This window comes from Wolffia australiana, chromosome 4 (assembly GCF_029677425.1).
Source record: "Wolffia australiana isolate 7733 chromosome 4, ASM2967742v1".
NCBI classification, from domain to species: domain Eukaryota; kingdom Viridiplantae; phylum Streptophyta; class Magnoliopsida; order Alismatales; family Araceae; genus Wolffia; species Wolffia australiana.
In genome coordinates, this window is record NC_135838.1 from 5,229,180 (window position 1) to 5,249,558 (window position 20,379).

The following is a 20,379-nucleotide window of genomic DNA, read 5'->3' on the forward strand; positions in this document are numbered from 1 at the left end:
GAATTTAATGGAATTTATACTGAAAAATAATTATTATTTTTCATTAAATACCTTAGGTGGAGCTTCAACAATATTGGTGATGTCTGATGGAAGTGGATGTGCTTGTATTAGAACTGATGAAAGAAATATTATCGCTTATTGCAATAGAAAATGGTGTCGGATACGCACAAGGGAGTAGCATAGTGTGAGCGCGTGATGTCAACTTTATTGTCACTGTTGACAGTGGAGATGGAGGTGGATACACCTCGATGACCGGTGAAGTTGTTCTTTTCCAAGGAAAGAATGAAGATGTGAGTTCAAAAAATACAAATATTTCATTAACTTCATTGCCACGTGGCTAATGAGCCGAATGGTGCTTTTTCTTCACATGTAGTAAGGATGTGAAAATTTCTTCTTCAATCCTTCATTCATACAATGCAAGAATGGACCCATACAAAATTTTGAATGAGGTTAATAACTCGTCAAATTTTAATTATGAACAAAATTCAAGGGTACCTTTTTATGATGATGGGGGGCCTAAATTTAGATCTGAGATGGTGGATGGATATACGGGAGAAAGACGGAGCTACACTAAAAATTTCAGCACAAAACTCCTTCATTGAAATTCAGATTAATGTAGGACCTTTATTTTTCTCTCTCATCATCTAGAATTTCCAGCATGGTGTGGAGTCATCACATTTTCTGAAGATTCTACATCATAATCGATGCTTAAAGATAACCCTCCAATAATGGTATGACACATATCCTTCAATTTTGTAAGATTCCACCATTGATTGCATCTATTTCCGCAAATTAAGTCCCAAGGTGACTTATGCACATGGAAAACAGGAAAAAAGAATAATAATAACACAATGATTATGCCTTTGTCTCATCACTGAGTATCATCATGACAAATTGTGTTGAGATCATATGTAATTTTGTAGCTCAAAATGATTCACTAATCAATGATATGCTGCATGTATCATTTTTTAATAATTAATCAGCCCAAGAAATCCCAATAGAGTTGATCCAATCAGTTGTGACAAAACTGGTCTTTGACCAAACTCTTGATTGGACTATGATAATCTCAAAATTAGGGTTTTAATTCATTGTTGGTATTTTGTATATTATTAAATAAGAACATAATCTTGTACCCACTTTTTCATCTAAGCTAGTGATGATTACGGACCGTCTCCACAGGGGACAGTGATTAAGGGTTTAGTATTCTTAATATGGTTTATTTGAGATGGGAAGGGATACGTAATGAATATTATATCAAGCAACAAGAAAATACGAAGTGAGATAAGAATACTAAGTTTGGGTGAGGAGTTAGTGGATAGTGATAGTTTAGGTTTGAGAAGAGCGAGTAAAAGCGAGAAGGAAATAATGATGATGCGAAGAGTGACTAGAATGGAGTAGAGAATGAGTAGAATATGATAACTGAAAAGTAAGTGAACAATATGACAATGATGTGATGGTGGTAAGACATGATTTGGAGATTATATGAAGGTGATGGAATGGCAAGATATGTGGTGAAAGCGAACTAAGCTACCGATGTTGTTGAGAGAGAAAAATGTTAGGTGGATATGCTTATCCTTACATTCAGCCAAGAACATTGTTGCTTGTGCATAGGTGAATAGGTAATTTTCTCGTGCAGCTAATCTCCCTCTCTTCTTTGTTGCTTCTTCTCACACGCTAAGGCACCAAGAACACAATTGATGGTTCTCAAAAACCCATTATCTCTCAATTGGCCCGCATGAGTTGGAAGCAAGTTTAAGGATGATTTTGATAATGATCCGCACATCTATTTATATATCAGAGGGTATGAATGTAAATATGAGATGAAGAAGAAACATCTCTGAAAATTTCAACACAATCGTACCTCTGGATCATTATATATTGCGCTTTGAATTTGGAGCAATCATAGCCGTCCATTTTTTCTCTCCTTATCGTCAACGCTGACGCTTTTTCTTTTACACCATTAGTTGATAGTCTAATTTTTAGATAGTTGATGACTGTGTGGTCACCTCATCTTCTGCAATTGAGTGCTTCGAGAACACCACATGTACCTGCTTGAGAAAAATACAAAGATTAATTTTAAATTTTGTTTTGAATATTGTGACATGGCGGTGTGTCACTACGTGCGTTCCTGCATGAGTGTCAAGGAACATTCCTCCCCTAAATATATCTACTAGGTGTTGTTCCTGATCATTCAATCCCCCATAAAAGATTTGAAATAATTCATGAGATGGAATTCCATGACGTGGGCACTTCCTAGTGAGTGCCATGAATCTTTCCCATGCTTCTCCAAGGGTGTCAGTTCCTTGATAGAAATCTCTTATAGCCTTCCTAATTGAAGTGGTCTTTCCATAAAAATAGAATTTCTTTAAAAAACTAGATTGCATCTCACTCCATGATTGAAATTCTTGACTACTCCTATCTTTCAAAGCAAATTGAAGTAGCCTAAGTTTGAGAATTTCCTGAGGAACACCTGTATATCTATAAGCAGAACATATCTGGTTATACTCTTCTAAACACTCATAAGGCTCCTCATTGAATCGTCCATAAAATGTAGGTAGTTGATTGATCATATTTGGGTCAATTCTAAAGTTAACATTTTCAGGTAAAGGAGCAGAAATTTTAGTGTAAGTTTCACTCTTTGCAGGATCAGAATACTCTCTCAATCTCATTATTCTCATTCCTTTTTCAGCTCTACAATTTTGGTTATCCTCCATCCTCTTACAAATTTGTTGATTTTCCCCTTTGGAGCTCTAAAAAATATTATCAAGGCGAGGACTTCTACTGATCGTCTCAAGGTTCACTAAATAGGGATTTAAGGACCTCCTACCATTCATGCAATGTCAATCACACAAATAGTAAGACAATCAGCTTAGATGAACAAGAAAAATCGGATATAAGATAGAGAGAAATGACAATTTTGCAATTTCCACTATGCGTTTAAAATTCCTAAAATAAATGCAAAATTAAATTTAATTCAAGAATGTATAAAAAATGGTTTATCACTCTAGACCAGAATATTCCTGATGAATAATATAAAATTCTAACCGTGCCTCCCCGGCAACGGCGCCGATTGATAAGCCTAAAAATGATGTGTAAATACGTCGTTGATTGGGCGTTTAAACTTATACAATAAAATTTATAAATACCATTAATCACTAAATACAGTGTGTAGAGCAAGCACGGGGTTGAACCAGAGGGAGGCAGCAAGCAAGAATTTTTATGCAATTTTTTAATAAAATTAATTCAAGAACAAAATTAATTTTACAATTAATAACATTAATTATACTTAATGATATTTTTAATTAATCAAAATTAAGTAAAAACTTAACTTTAATTTTAAATATTTTTTGTCATAACATTCAAAATAGGATAATTTTAATTATAAGACCAGATTAATTCGAATTATTAATCTCCCAATTATTAGAAAATTTTAAGACAATTTTTATGAGTTAAAATTGGGAATTAATAATCAAAAAGGGGGTTTTGAAATTGAACTTCAACATGGACGAATTTTAGGATGAAATTTTATATTTAGGTTTTTATATACTGAATTAAATTTCTAAACAATCAATTTTGAAATCTAGAGAGAAAAAATAGACGAATTAACCTAGAGAGAGCAAATGAAGAATTTGGAAAAATAGTGAAATCCGACCATAAATTAAAATTCTAAAATGCAGAATTGTTCCAAATATATTTAAAACTAAAGATTAAAAATCAGATCTTGAATCAGACTCAAATTGCAATGCTAATTTCATTCAAAACAACTTTTAGGGCATGTACATTTCGCCCATGCCAAGGCGTTTTAAAATGTCTCAAGAAGAAGTTCAAAATACAAATCAGAAATTTACAACTCTGAATGAAGAATCAAGATCTGTCGACTTCCAAAGCAACTTTTGTGTCCTTCCTGGCCAAATCCTTGGGGAGAGCTTCAAAAAGTGAAATTTGCCTTCTTTCAGACCTCTGTCTAAAGATCCAACCATCTGGGTTATTGAAGGGGAAAATAAAAACATGCCCTCAAAATTTTAGCTCAATCAGAGCTAGATCTCAAGACGGTAGAAACTGGCATTTTTTTATTGGTTGGCGCATTTTTTCTCATTTTGTCCCTTCTCGGATCACGTTCTGACACGTCGTTGTCTACGTCCGCAACGTGCAATCATCGGGGAATGATCGATGTGTTTAAACGGCTAAAAAATGCTCCATGTCACCCCGTCAGTGTTGTTTTAAAGTAAAAAATAAAAAAGACAATACGGTTATTCATTAATCATTAGTGCACACACATTTTGACCGTTGCGTGCATTAAACGCACGTAGCAAATCGATTGCGCGTGCCAAATAAAAACATTTTAAAATGTACGTGTGTCGATAGCCGCGTGCATTTAATGCACGCGGTTTACCGACTTCGGTATGAGGTAGATAACCATTTATTTAATAAATGCACGCGAAGATTGATTCTCTGCATGCGTTTATAGCACTAAAAGTAACTAAAAATAAATGAATCTTACCTTTACCTTGCTGCCCGTGCCACGTTGTCTTTTGAGCAAATCATTTGCTCATTATGGCATCGCGCATTGTGATGCCATAATGAGAAAATGATGCTCTATCTCTCTCTTAAAATTATTATTAAAGAAAATGCATCCAATTATTCACCCGAATTTCGGGCGAATGACGTGGATGCCACGTGATATAATTATTAATGTATTATAAAATGCCAAATAAATAGAATATGTATTATTTAAATATGAAAAAATCATTTCTTGGCTATAGAATGGTCAGAAAATTATATAAAAATATGGAAAAAAACTCTAAAAAAATAGGAAAACCATTACTAACCTCTGCCCAAGAATTTAATGCCCTATTAAAATTATTTCTTCAATGAAATGAGGTTAAATACCATGTAAAAATACTATAAATTTAGAAATAACAATAAAATCAAAATGTATATCATTTATCTCTATTTGTATATGATAACATGCAAATATGGTCATTAAAACACATAAATATAATGTAAAATTCATCAATTAAACATGTTAATTTTCAAGTTGTAAGTGCGACATCCCAAAATTCCCATTACTGACATGTGCCATTCATGTCAAAGGAGGGGCAGATTTTCTCTTTAATTTTTAATTACATGCACACCACGTGTAGTGCCACAACTTTTGACTTTTATCCTCCCTTTATATTATTATTTTTTCTCATTCTACAAATCACATTTATTGAGACTTAAATTGTGCCTCTTCTCTATTGGTCCACATAGTCGACTACGAAAAACTAAAGGGTGTCAATTAATGATTGGTGCATTATGGCATCGTGATTTTGTGCTGCTATAATTTTGCCTCTTCACAATGATTAGCTTAGTAAATCACGATGGATACTTGTGATTGGTTGCCATTCAATGAATCAAATGGAGACACATGGCGGGTGCATATTCAAGCCATAAATATATATCTTATAAATCAATATAAAATAAATTATGTCATTAAAATATGATAAAAAATATTTGGAACTAGAAAATTTATATCTCTCTTAATATGAGTCCAAAAAATTCATAAAAGTATATTTTGAATTAGAGCATTAAGTTCTAAAGGATAAAAATGTTGAAAAAAATATTTAAAAATCTGATTAAATCCATAGAAATCGGAATATCAATCTTAAAATATGTTTGATCATTTAAAGGTTGATAACATGCACTATATTCATTTTAGTGCATAAATAAGTGTAACTTTCCCATGATTAACCCCATCATTACCTGTTATCAGTCTCAACCCCATAAGATCTTGAAGCAAGCTGATCTCAATTCTATCAATGGGCCAAATTTTCAGGCTACCGACTGGTTCTATATGCTTGTGTCTCATCTTCATGTGCTTGCTGCTCACCTTCGTGGCCAACACCGTTATAGTACTGACGAAACATATCTTATCATTTTCAATATGTCTGTGCTCTAAAAATTATTGAAATTTTGTAAAAATCATATTTAATTTTTGGGATTTAACTATAGAAATATTTTCTTAAAATTTTATTTTCACTATTTTTATCAATTTAATTGAATTTAATTCTTTAAATATCCATAATTTCCCAATTTTTAAAATAAATTATTTGTGCGTATGATAAATACTTGATCACTTTTAATTATTTTAAATATTATGACTTTTATTAATTCTTATACATATAATGTTTTTTAAAAAGTCAAAAGCATATGTTAAAAAATTATGAATTTTAAAAAATACAAAATAATGTTTCTCAATGAAAGGTTGACCTTTTCATGCCATGCTTTAGTGGGTTGGATTTTTAGTTACCCTTTTGCTAAGACAAAAATATCAATATTATTTGGGAAAATTTGGAAATATTTTAACCCAAAATGTTGGTTAATCATGGAGCATGAAAATCGGTTGAATGGTTCAAATGAGTTGAAAGATCACTCCATGCAATATCACAATTTTTTCAACTGGACTAAGGTATTGGTTCAACATCGAGTACGCATCTCCCCATTTAAAATAATTTCCTTGATTAGTAATAATTTGAATCCAAACTTCATGGAGGGCATTGAACTCAGCGTTTAGGTAAAGTTGTGATTTTTTAAAAGTTATTTCAAGATTATGAATTTCAAGGCATGGTTTAATTTAAGCTATAAATTTGATTATATTTGAACTATAATCAAATAAGGGGAGTGGCTGATGAAGTTGATAGCGGTAGCTATGGTAGGGGGTTTAGAGGATGAGATGTGGGTGGAGCTGGGGACAATGAAGAAGGGATTGAGTGTGAATGGGGGGTGAGATGGGTATTGAAAATATACGTGGCATGCAAGCAAATCACACATTCCACGTCCCATTACCATAGTGCCTGTGTGATGTTTATAATTGAATTCCACGAATATATCAAATGACAATTTTAATTATGATCACCTCATAACACAATGCTCAGTAGTCTTTAAACATGTGTTCTAAACATTCCTATTTGAAGGATACTCAATAAAGACATCGGAATATCTGAAAATAATAGCATGATCAAGTCCCACTCAAATCATGACTATGGCCGATCTCGTAGCCATGACGGAGGAAACATTTAGTACATAAACTTGGTGCTCTTTAGGGATATCGGTTTCTGAATTAATTCACGGATCCCTGAATATTATTTATTATACATATCCTCGATCAAGTTGATTTATGTTAGGGTTGTGTAAGCAGTTCTTAGACACGAGAAACCATACCTTGTGGATGGATGATTGGGCTTTAAATATGATATACAAGTTGCCAATCATGGGATCCCAACCCTTCTTAGCTCAGATGCAGCGATAAATCTATGAAGGTGATTGAGTGATCTGCCCCTGGTTTTGAGATATATTAACTTAAGAAATATGTTCTATATAAATCATAGGCAAAAGTACTGAAAATATCAGTGAAGGTGTTCTATAATGATTTTTTCATGCATGGATAACAAGCAAGATGACCAATTAGGATATAACAATTTACTGGATCCTAAGTCATTTAAGAGTGTCGCGTGGATGATGAATTATACATACACAATAACCAATGATGATAAAGGTTTCATGAGAGAATTTACATAATACTCTGTATCTTTGGGGCACAAGGTGCAGCTTGATACCCTACATGCCCTTGCTTAACCATTAGATTAGGTTAAATTGATCCTTGAGTAATTAATCTGTGTGTTAAATTTTAATAATAAGTTGATCCCATTAATGTTATTCATGAAAAAGTTTATAACTGATTAATCCACAGGCCTAGGGGGTCACACAAAATATTATTCGTAAAATTTTGGGGAATTTTACTAAATGTTCCCATAAAGAAGGACCTGTGTGAAAGTTTCCTAATGAATTTTATGAAAATCTCCCCATGAATTATAATTATGGGACACCCTCATTTGATATCCATGCAAGTTAGTTTGGTGCCCTCTCTTCCTTGTCTTCCTCTATTGTAAGGGCAGTTTCTATTGGAGCCTAGGTGGAGAGTAAAATCAGAAGTCAGGCAACCTAGTTTGCAGAAAGAAGAGGTGATTCATCACTTAGAATATCACATGGATATGGCTACATGTTGGACATCTGGACAACTTGAAGATGCTCAATAAAGGAACTGATAAATTACAGATTCCACTCCTGCAAAGGTGGTGGTTTTTGTTTTGTATGATGTTGGTTTTCAGATACGTCTTTGATTTGGTACTGTACTATGCAATTGAGATCAGATCATATCCATCAAGGCCTGAAATTCCCAATGATGGTGTGACTGATACTGAGGGAGGGGTTGAGAGGGAAGCTGGAATTTTATATTTATGATGTTTAACTTGTAATCATAATTTTATTACTTAGTTTTATGTTTTAATTTCATGTTTTTATGAATTTATATTTCTAAATATTTTTAACCTGTATTTTCGTAATGGGGTGAGGGGGAAGAGGAATGGATGAAGTGGACGAATAGAATTGAGAGTGGATGGGAGGGCCATGAGGATGCAGGGTGGGGTTTTGGATGGTGTAATTGTGGTGGGTTGAAGGGTGGGGGAATTGAGAGGAGGCATTATAAAGAAAAAAAGCTTGGGAATTTTGAGAGATTGGAAGTTGAAGTGGAAGATAGTGAAAGTGGGATACATACGTATTTATAAGGTTTGTGAACTGGAAGGGAGTTTTAAATAATAGCATATATATTAAATATGATAGTTAAAGCAAGATTGAAAGATAACGAAAGACATGTGATTGGAACTGTTGATATAAAAAACAAATAGTGATGATAAGATGTTTGAATATATTTTAATTGAATTTGACATATATATATATCATATGGGATAAATATATTTGATATTGAAAATAAGATATAGATCGAATGAATTCAAATTTTATATATTTTCATAAAATATTGTGAGCGAAAAGGAAATTTGACATATAAATATTAAATTGATAGAATGTAAATGTCATTGAATAATGGAGAGCGATAAATGAATTGGTAGCACCAGATTCAATTTGAACTACAAAATCATTGATTGTTAGATTTTTGATTTGTGTTTTATCATTGATAGAGTTTAATCAATATATTGAAGACGTGGGTGTGATCTCACCAAGTGTAACTAAGTTTGATTTTAATTTTTATCCCAGAGTGTGTAATGGATAAAATGAAAATTATTAGGAAAATCATATGTATACAGCTGGATCGCAAAGAATATGCTGGAAGAAATCAAAGAAATATCTCCATTATTATAGTTGATTTACATCCTCTTGGATTATTTCCATTAATTGTGTAATTTTTCAAGTTGGATCAAAATTATTAGAATTTATTTCAGATATTTGATGTTCCATGTCACTAATTTTTTTGTCCCGGCATCAGCTAGGCTTGTTTAATTAAGATCGAGTCTCTACTAGTTAATTTGTTGATCACGTCTCTTTGATAGTTTTTTTATGGGGATACCAATGGAGGGGGCATACACTAATGGTGGGAGTATGAACTATCTTGAAATTGTGTAAAAGGAAAAGTGTCCACATACAGGTACTATGATTATTTCATATTCACTGTTTATTATTGAGGAGTTTGTAATCATAACAATGGTCTCTATTTTTTGCTGTGCATTATTTCACTTGGAGTTAACATTTTGAAGCATCTTAACAGGAGCATTTTCCTAATTCCTTGATTTCACATGTGACTCTAAGAATGCTTATTAGGAAAAACATATTATTATTCTATCAACACTTAGTCATGCACTTGTCATATTAATATTTATAATGATAATTCTATAATATCTCTTGATTAGATGACAGTATAAGGCCGAAGCGTAACACTATAAAACTAACACAAATCAATTTATCATGCTTCAAAATGAATGCATAAAACTAAATGCTTTTTTCATTGCCTTCACAAAAATATATATACTTATTCTTCAGCATATAATATTCATGAAATCATCAGCCGCCAATGCACTGATATGAAAACTAAGTAATATATTGTCATATGTTATAGAAGGTGAACTAGGAATTAGAATAACATCCAGGGCACATCAACTAATCAGTGATCACTGCAAAAATGGTCATGACTTAGTGATATATTGATTTAGAATAAGGTTTTTGCAGAGTTTATATCAGCCCCAATTATAATGAATACGAAATTCTACTTGAGCGTGAAGGATAACGTGTTAAAGTCGTTGAAAGGGAGTAAAAATTCAAAATGGAAATAATCAAACTAGACAATGGAAGTTAATGTAAAAAAAATATTCGAAAAGGGTAAGTCATAAAGAGGAGACATTTAGATGCAAATGACATTCCACGTAGAAATCATGCTACTGTATATTTTCCCATGAAAAAAGAGAGAAAATTTGAGCAGTACCAGAGATAAAAAGTTGTAACCATGTGAAATGGGACATGAATAACAGTAAAAAATCTCTAAGGTAATATTTAAGGTCATGTCATATGCCAATTGAAAAACAAAAAAAGACAATTCTATATCCTTAAAACCTATAGTAACATTAAAAAAATATAATAATTTTCATGATCAAACTTCCACGAATAATTTTAGGGAATGCCAATGGCTGAAACAGAAAATTTAATGCAATTTTTTATGAATTTTTATATTAAAATCATTAAACGAACATAGAAATAATCCTGACACGAAACACACTTGTTAAAGAGGTCACCTACACTTTCTTCAACAAAAAAAAATCATAATCTCACTAAGGATCAAATGAAAAAGAGCCACAATGGGTTTACTTTTGCATTCCAATATAGAAGTTGGCAGGTTTAAATGAAAAAAAATCATAATCTCACTAAGGATTAAATGAAAAAGAGCCATAATGGGGTTAATTTTGCTTTTCAATATACAAGTTGGCATGATTAAATGAAAAAATCATAATCTCACTAAGGATTAAATGAAAAAGAGCCACAATGGGTTAATTTTGCTTTCCAATATAGAAGTTAGCATGATTAAATGAAAAAATCAAAATCTCACTAAGTATTAAATGAAAAAGAGCCACAATGGGTTAATTTTGCTTTCCAATATAGAAGTTAGCATGATTAAATGAAAAAATAATAATCTCACTAAGTATTAAATGAAAAAGAGCCACAATGGGTTAATTTTGCTATCCAATATAGAAGTTGGCAGGATTAAATGAAAAAAACATAATCTCGCTAAGGATTATAATGAAGAAGAGCCATATTGGGGTTAATTTTGCTTTCCAATATAGAAGTCGGCAGGAGTAACATAAACATGCTAATTATAAATGTTCCAAAAGTTTACCGATGTATACATGTTGACTTACATTCAAACAAAAAATATTCAGTTTTATACGCACAATAATAAGAAAATCCTTTACTTGTTTGTAATTTCGGACTTGAAAAATGTAGCATACGGACCGGCCGGCCGAGACGAACCGGCCGGTCGACCCGCCCGAAACCGTTAAATTCGGGTATCCGCTGAAGTAGTGGGAGAAAACCCTAATCGCCCCACTTCATCTGTTTTCCGTGGTCTAGGGTCTTGGCGGAAGCTCGAAGGAGGCGGCCTTAGATTCATCGGTGGAGCGCCAGAATTTCCAGGTACTTTCTTCTGCTCTACGATCTCTTGATTTCTTTGTTGATTCGTCCGTGTTCCTGTTTTTTTCTTGAAAAATACTGGCCTGTAACCGTTGATTTCGAATAATATTTGTGTAAGAGCTGCTTGAAAGTCGTCGGAGGATCATGGGGTTCAATCTTTGGTTGGGTTTATTGAATACGTGTATGTACCAGCTTTTGGGGATTTGAGGGAGATGCCCCGATTTAATTCGATGGAATTGTGTACTTTTTTGTTCCTCTGTCTTTGCTGTTTCAATTTGTAGACCTTTATTGCCCTCTTAAACTCTGTCATGTCTGGTCAATTGTGTTATCCTGATATTTCTTGTCTATTCCCAGGTTTTTCTCGCCTGCTTTGCGCAAGCAGGCGCGAATTTTGTTGATCGGCAATCATGGCGACTTTTGCGAAACCTGAAAATGCTCTAAAACGAGCGGAAGGTGAAGACTAAACTCACGTTGTCCACTTATTCTTGGATTTCCACGACATGATTTGCTTTCATTCTCTAACAAAATCTGATAAAAAATTCTCTTCTGTGAATCTTATCTGAAGGTTTTATGATGCTTTAAAATACCCAAGAAACCGCAACTCGATCAACAAACTTTTCTCTCTAAAATTATCTTGGCAACTGGAAATCTGAATTGCTCTCAACCCTTTTATTTTTCGTGCCAGATTAATCTGTAGGGATAATTTTCAACCCTTTTAATGTAATTTTACCTGCATGCAGAATTGATAAACGTTGGGCAGAAGCAATCGGCTTTGCAAGCACTCCATGACGTTATCACATCAAAGAGGTACAGGGCTTGGCAGAAGCCCTTGGAGCGTATTATGTTCAAGTATGTGGAGCTCTGCGTGGACCTACGAAGGGGGAGATTTGCAAAGGATGGTCTTATCCAGTATCGAATCGTTTGTCAACAAGTTAATGTTAGCTCTTTGGAGGAAGTCATCAAGCATTTCATGCAACTCTCCACTGAGAAAGCCGAGCAAGCTCGAAGCCAAGCTCAGGCCCTGGAAGATGCGTTAGACGTGGAAGATTTAGAGGCTGATAAGAGGCCAGAGGATTTAATGCTGAGTTATGTCAGCGGAGAGAAAGGTAAAGATCGATCTGACAGGGAGCTTGTCACCCCCTGGTTTAAGTTTCTGTGGGAAACTTACAGGACTGTGTTGGAGATCCTGCGCAACAATTCCAAGTTGGAAGCCTTGTATGCGGTATGCACTAATTTTTCTTGTCTACCTTTACTATATGAACAACTTTTGTAATTTGCAAACCCGTTTAATTATTTTCGTGTCATCTATATTGTGAAGAAACTGGTAGTAAAAGCCTTATAGAGCATACTTATAATTAGAGATTGTTGCTCCTGGCACCTTTCCTAGCTGTATGTGGTCACGTAATAATTAAGAAAAAACTGACGAACCAAATATATATTTTTTCTGAGTATTTTCCGGATCTGTAAGTGAATCCCAAGCTGCGAGTCTAACTTTCAGATTATATACAATCTTATAAACCTGATGATCCCAAGTGTTAAGGGAAAGATAAATTATTTCTCTAACCAGTTAAGAAACACCATTATCTTCAGATGAGATTTTAGTAAATTGCGTACTGCCTTGTGTCATCTATATTGTGAAGAAACTGGTAGTAAAAGTCTTATAAAGTATACTTATAATTGGAGATTGTTGCTCCTGGCACCTTTCCTAGCTGTATGTGGCGCGTATTAATTAAGAAAAAACTGACGGACCAATTAATTTTTTTTGAATATTCTCCGGATCTTTAAGTGAAGCCCGAACTGCGAGTCTAACTTTCAGATTATTTACAATCTAATAAACCCGATGATCCCTAATGTTAAGGGAAAGATGAATTATCTCTCTAACCCGTTAAAAAGCACCATTATCTTCAGATGAGATTTTAGTAAATTGGTGACTACCATGTTTCAAGTAATCAAACTTATGGTCTTTTTTGTTTCATGTAGATGACTGCGCACCGAGCTTTCCAGTTCTGTAAACAGTATAAGAGGACCACAGAATTTCGCAGACTTTGTGAAATCATTAGAAACCACCTCTCTAATCTCAACAAGTACCGTGATCAAAGAGATAGGCCAGAACTAACGGCTCCAGAAACTTTGCAGCTGTACATGGATACCAGAGTTGAACAGCTCAAGATTGCAACTGACCTTGAACTATGGCAGGTTAAGCACTGTTGCTTTCATTTTGATTGATTTTTACTTGAATCTTTACACGACATGTAAACCTTGTTAACGTTGATATGTCTTAATTACGTTCAGGAGGCATTTCGTTCTGTTGAGGACGTCCACGGGCTGATGTGTATGGTTAAGAAGACGCCCAAGCCGTCCGTAATGGTTACCTATTATGCTAAGCTGACAGAGATTTTCTGGGTCTCCGATAGTCATTTGTATCATGCTTACGCGTGGCTCAAGATTTTTATTCTCCAGAAAAGTCACAACAAGAACTTATCTCAGAAGGATCTGCAACTAATTGCCACGTCTGTTCTTTTGGCTGCTCTTTCGGTGGTTCCTTATGATCTGAAGTATGGAGCATCGCACCTGGAACTTGAGAATGAGAGAGAGCGCAACTTGAGGATGTCGAACCTAATTAATTTTAGTGTCGATCCCAAGCGGGACAGCAAGGAAATGGTATTATTCTCCAGCTTGACTTATATGTTTCTGATATTTTCTTGGCTTGCTTGTCAGATACTGACGTTCCTCTTTCGCTTTCTGCAGCTGACAAGGTCGTCACTCTTAGCAGAGTTGGTATGCATTGTGACTTTTTAAATTTTTTCTCTTTAGAGTGAGGATAATATGATGCTTAATTACTTATCAATAATTTAATTGGGATTTCTTGTTAGTAGTTCTAGTCTCGTTTCGAATTCTGTTCCTCCTAGCTAATCTTGCTCAAAAAAAGTTTACTAATGACTATCGGAGAGATTTCCGAAATATATGGTTTTCCGACCAAACAGACCAGTTAATGATATAGAATTACTCGCATTTATGTTGCCAATTTCAATCTTGTTTTTTCTCCCTTGTTTAAGGTTTCTAAAGGCGTCATGTCTTGCGTTTCTCAAGAGGCGAAAGATCTTTACCATCTTCTTGAAAACGAATTTCTACCGTTGGATCTTGCTTCGAGAGTTCAGCCACTGTTGGCCAAAATATCCAAAGTTGGGTCAAAGCTTTCTTCAGCGTCGTCTGTTCCTGAGGTTCAGCTGTCTCAGTATGCCCCTGCTTTGGAAAAATTGACGGCCCTGAGGGTTCTCCAGCAGGTCTGGATTCCATTTTAGAATTTTATATTCAAATAAAACGTCGGGTCTCTGGTGCTTATATTTCTTAAACTTGTGTCATTCTCAGGTCTCAAAGGTGTACCAGACGATGAAAATTGAGACACTATCGAGGATGATTCCGTTTTTCGTCTTCCCATCTATCGAGAAGATCGCGGTTGATGCTGTGAAATATGGTTTTGTCCCAATGAAAGTTGACCACTTGAACGGGGCTGTTCACTTTATTAATCTGGTGCGAATCCACCATTTTCTATCTTTTGATTATAAATTGATACCTTTTTGAGAGTATCAATTATTTGTTTTCAAAAAAAATTTGTACATTTTTGTTAGAAAGTAATTCATTCTTACTTCTATTCTTTCATCTTCAAAAAAGAAAATGACTTGACATAGTCAAACCATGGACATCGAGTAAGAGGGCCTCTGCGACTCCAATTGTCTTTTTTCTGTCAAGAAAAGATTATTTTTACTGATGAAACCTTATCCATCTTCTATTCTGTGATCTTCTACTAGTATGCGATGTCTTTCAACCACATTTTTCGATTTCAGGACTTGAAATCAGAGGGCTCCCCTACTGCCATTTCGTCCTTGTCCCTTATTTTTTCTTGAATTTTTTGAGTTCGAATGTGGGATAAAGTGACCGTCCCTTATAAAGTGACCGTCTCTATCTTCTATCCTTTGATCTTCAACCACAATACCGCTGACGTAAATCATAATTTTTGAGTCTAGGACCTCGACTCTATGGGCATCAGAAATCACTGTTTTCAGTCTTTTAATCATATATTTTGCTGAATGTTTTTGAATAGATAACTGTGTTATTTTGTGTGAAATGACTCAATCCATCTACTAATCTGCGACTATTGTCAACTTCAATCTCATATATTTTGACTTGGGACGTCGGATCAAATGACCGTCCCAATCAGTAATTTCTGTTATTTTTAGTTCAAATTTGGGATCTTTATAAACAATTACTCACTAAATCATCTATTCTGTGATGTTCACAACTCAATACAGGACCTCGAATCAGAGGGTCTCCGCAATCACCTTGCCGCACTGGCCGAGTCCTTGGGCAAGGCCAGGAACATGATTTATCCTCCGACCAAGAAGCAGCCCAAGCTTGGCGAGACCCTCGTCAGTCTGGGTGAGACAGTGGACAAGGAACACAAGCGTCTCCTCGCCCGAAAGTCCATCATTGAGAAGCGCAAGGAAGAGCATGAGCGCCAGATGCTAGAATTGGTACAGACTACTTTCTGTTGTCTTCTTTTCTTGAGTCTTGCACCGAGTGGGCGCTGACTTAGAATGTTTGTGAAGGAGCGGGAGGAGGAATCCAAGAGGATGAAGCTTCAGAAGCTGACGGAGGAGGCAGAGCAGAAAAGGAGGGCGACAGAGTTTTCACGCCGCGAGGAGCAGAGAATTCGGCGTGAGATCGAGGAGCGCGAGCTGCAAGAGGCGCAGGAGCTCCAGCAGGCTCTGCTTTTGGAAGCCGAGAAGCGTGGCAAGAAAAAAGGGAAGCGGCCCGCCATTGAAGGGGTAAGCAAGCTCAATAGATGGGTAGAATGTCATCAATAGAGGGAGTGACCAGCGCTTACGGTCACTAATGATGATTAGTCATTGTCTCGTCAATCGCCCCTTTTTAACCTCGCTCAGATGACGAGAGATGATGACAAGATCGTCATTCGTATCTGGAGGATGATGGGTTCTTGGTTTAGGGTATCCAATTTTCAACATAGTTTGCATCCACTAAGAGATGGGGTAGTCCATTACTGAGGGTGTTTTGTTCTTTAGGTATGATGATTAAGTTGTGAATAAATATAAAATGACTTTGTGGGATTGGTGTGTAGGAGAAGGTGACGAAGCAGGCATTGATGGAGCTCGCGAGGAGCGAGCAGCTGAAGGAGCGGCAAGAGATGGAGAAGAAGCTGCAGAAGTTGGCAAAGACGATGGACTACATGGAGAGGGCAAGGAGGGAGGAGGAGGATCCTCTCATCGAGGCTGCCTATCAGCAGCGTCTAGTTCAGGAGAAGATACTCCACGAGCAAGAGCAGCTGGTTCTTTCTCATCTTCCTTTTTCTCCTCTATTCTCTATTTTCTGTTTTCTCGCTTTCTCTATGTCTCTAGTATAGTGCAGGACGTGGAGGAGACGATTTTTTCGTCCCTGGACAAAAAATCGTCCCGTTCGAGGGTACCGGACGAATTTTGGGACAAAAACTCGTCCCAAGGACCACCGGATGAGACAGTTTTCGTCCCATGGGACGAAAAAATTGTCTGTCCGGAGGTCTCCGGATGATGGACGGACGAATCTGGACGGAAAACCGCCGGATTCACATCCGACGGTTGAGATGTTGCCACGTGGCCTCGCTACGACAATATGCATCAAAGTCCCTGTATTTTAAGCCATACTAATATAATTAAAATATAAAATGTTTTTTTTCGTCCGGGACGAATTTCGGGACGAAAATTCGTTCCGGGAGGACTGGACGGGACGAATAACTGTCCTGAGATTATTGGATTGGACGTTTTTTTATGTCGGTGGACGAAAAAGCGTCCCGTCCTTTGTCCCTGAGCTAACATCGTAGGACGGGACGAAATTCGTCCCGTCCCGTCCGTCCATGTCCGGGACGATCCGGAACTATAGTACTCTCTAGTTTACTTCTTTAATTAGCACCCAGCTTCTGAAATCACACCGTTGTCTGTCTCCCTCTCACACACGCTCTCTGTCATTACTTTTCTATCTCTTGCAAGTATCTGAAGCATTCTTTAGAAATTCTTTCATTCTTGATTTCACTGACCTTGCTTTTAAAAAAAAAATTCTTTTTCAGCAAGCGAACGAGCTCAGTCGGCAGCACCATGCTGGGGATCTGCAAGAGAAGAAGAGGTTGTCGAGGATGCTCGAACACAAGGTCCCCCATTTCTCTCTAGAAATTCTCTCTTGATGTTCTCTCTTATTTCTCTCTCATGAATGAAGTTCCCACTGCAGGTGATATTCCAGGAGAGAATCGTGGCCCGCCGCGAGGAAGAGCAGAGCCGGTTGAAGAGGGAGAAAGAGGATAAACTGCGACAGGTCATCGATGAGAGGAAGCGCGAACGAGACACTCGCCGCAAGCTCATCTTCTTCCTCAAGTCCGAGGAGGAGCGCCTCGCCAGGCTACGCGAAGAGGAAGAAATCCGCAAGCGAGAAGGTAAAATAGTCTACATTCTCTCTCTATCTTCAACCCACCTATTTCTATCGATCCATCAACCCTTCATTCAGATCTCTTTCCACCCATGCAGCTCTATTTGCCCATCTCACTCTTAATACATCTCTCTGCCCTTCTGTTTCTCTGGCTCTATACTTGACATTTCTTTCCCTCTACCCACCTATTTCTATCGTCCCATCCGTCTCATCCTGACTACATCTATCTACATTCTGGTTCTTTCTGGTTCAATCATTGCCTGATCTCTCTCAACCCACCCACGTCTACCTTTCTCTCTCAATCATTGCCTTATCCATTTCACTAAGATTACATCTCTCCACCGTTCTGTTTCTCTCTGGTTCAAACATTTCCATTATCATCTATCAGCCCGTATCATCTCTATACCGTTCTGTCTGCCTCTCTCTCTCTCTCTCAGCCAAACTATCTCTGTTTGCCCATCCCTCTCTCCCGGAGTACATCTCTTGTTTCTCTCTGGTTCAATCCTCTCTCAACTTATCCGACGCCCTCTCTGCACTTTTTAATCCTCTCTCAACTTATCCGAACTTCTTCCATTCATCACATCTCTTATCCCATCCCTCTTGAACTTCTTCCTATCTCATCTCACACTCACCCTCTCTACATTTCTCCACCTTTATCCTTCTCTCTCGGCTCATCTCGCACCCTCCGTTGACGTGCTGCCCTTTTGTCGTCTTCTTAATCCGCGGCCTTTGATTGCAGAAATGGAGAGGAAGAAGAGAGAGGATGCGGAGAGGAAGGCGAAGCTCGACGAGATAGCCGAGAAGCAGAGGCAGAGGGAGAGGGAGTTAGAGGAGAGGGAGCGGGAAAGGAGGGAGGCTTTACTCAGAAGAGCGCCGCCCCCAGACGTGTCGGCGCAGCCGCCACCGCCGGTGCCCGTCGCGGCGAACGCCGCGCCCGCTGCCGAGCCTGCCGCGGCGCCGGTGCCGGAGAAGAAGAAGTACGTGCCGCCAAGCCAAAGGCAGGGCGGCAGGCCCGCGGCGGCTGCACCGCCGGATGCCGACAGACGGGGCGGTGTTGGGGACAGCTGGCGAGACGACAGGCGCCGGTTTGGCGGGGGGAGGTCGGTGCCACCGCCCTCGTCCTCGGCGTTTTCCTCGTCCAGGGGGAGGAATTGATCACGAGGACGGAGACTTGTTTTCGATGTGGGAAGGGAGGAACCCTTTTTCTCGGCGCAATTTTGTGTCGCGTTGGTGAATGGATCTTTTATTTGTTGGCTTTTTTTTTTCTTTGATTATTTTGCGGCATGTTGTTTCTCTCTCCACTTTCTGTCCTCGACTGTTTGTGTAAGAGTTCTTCCTTCATCATGATTGCTTGCAACGAGCCGGTAACATCTCTCAATCCATATCTTTTTATTTCTTGTATTTGTATGTCTTTATTTCAGCTCCTGTCAGTGATCTCCCTCTCAGAAAACATCTCGTTCCCCCTCTACATCTCTCTACCCATCTATCATCTGTCTTTTGCAAAATATTATCTCCCAATCCAGGTACATTTTCTACAAAAAGAATTTTAAGGAGATATTTATGTCAGCACATGTCCCTATCATCTCTCTGATGAAATTTAGAAAATCTCTTTCATGCCAATGTTGTTTCACAATAACATTCCGGAATAAACAAGTGAACCAAGAATACTGTGGAGAAACCAAACGATGTGTGAAACAATACTGGGAATGTCATGCCCCTACTGTAAAATTAACAAGGATTGCTTCATGTCCATGATTTTCACTAGATGGGTAATGAGTGATCGAATTTATTTTCATTATTTGCTTTTTCTGAGAGAAAAAACAAACCCAGAAATGATATGAATATACCAACCTCTGTCTGCCGCTTTCTGACATGATCCCCGTGGTTGGCACATTCATAAAAGATCAATGGGTGAATTTCAGTCATTTTTCACTATGCTAGTATTCCCCTTAAATAGGGTAGCTCTCCCGTCAGGAGGGCAGACAAGGAAGTACAGTTAACTTGGCTCCTCTGTCTCCTCTGTGCAATGTCCTTTTCCCCGAAACAAGTTATTTCATGCCCAATGATAAATATCATAACATCTGGATTGAATAGAAACAAGTTATTTCATGCCCATCTCTCCACAAGATGGAAATGAAGCTTAATTTTTATATTTTTATAAATGTATTTTTATATTTTTTTTATTGAAAAAATAACCAGAAATGTATGTGTCAGGAAATGCCATGAAGAGACTGTGGCAGGCCAACAGGAGAAGCCTGATGCCCTTGGCCTCGGCTGATGACCATTCCGACATCTTCTCCCTCCATGTCCTCTGACATGGAGGTAGTAGAGACAACGTCTCTTTTTTTATTTACTTACATAGCTGAGAAATCAATTTCCCCTCAGCCTAGCCAATTGACT

General features: G+C 37.2%; 1 protein-coding gene across 1 annotated transcript; it reads left to right on the forward strand.

Moving 5' to 3' along the window:
- The first annotated feature begins 11,409 nt into the window (after window positions 1-11,409).
- On the forward strand, window positions 11,410-19,276 carry EIF3A (eukaryotic translation initiation factor 3A). The gene is made up of 14 exons (XM_078573427.1): window positions 11,410-11,514; window positions 11,866-11,964; window positions 12,252-12,733; window positions 13,492-13,707; window positions 13,804-14,172; window positions 14,260-14,289; window positions 14,568-14,795; window positions 14,881-15,042; window positions 15,822-16,043; window positions 16,119-16,337; window positions 16,649-16,855; window positions 17,627-17,707; window positions 17,785-17,986; window positions 18,719-19,276. The coding sequence occupies exons 2-14, from the start codon at window positions 11,919-11,921 to the stop codon at window positions 19,132-19,134; spliced, it is 2,880 nt and encodes a 959-aa protein (XP_078429553.1). The 5' UTR covers window positions 11,410-11,514; window positions 11,866-11,918; the 3' UTR covers window positions 19,135-19,276.
- The last annotated feature ends 1,103 nt before the right edge of the window (window positions 19,277-20,379 follow it).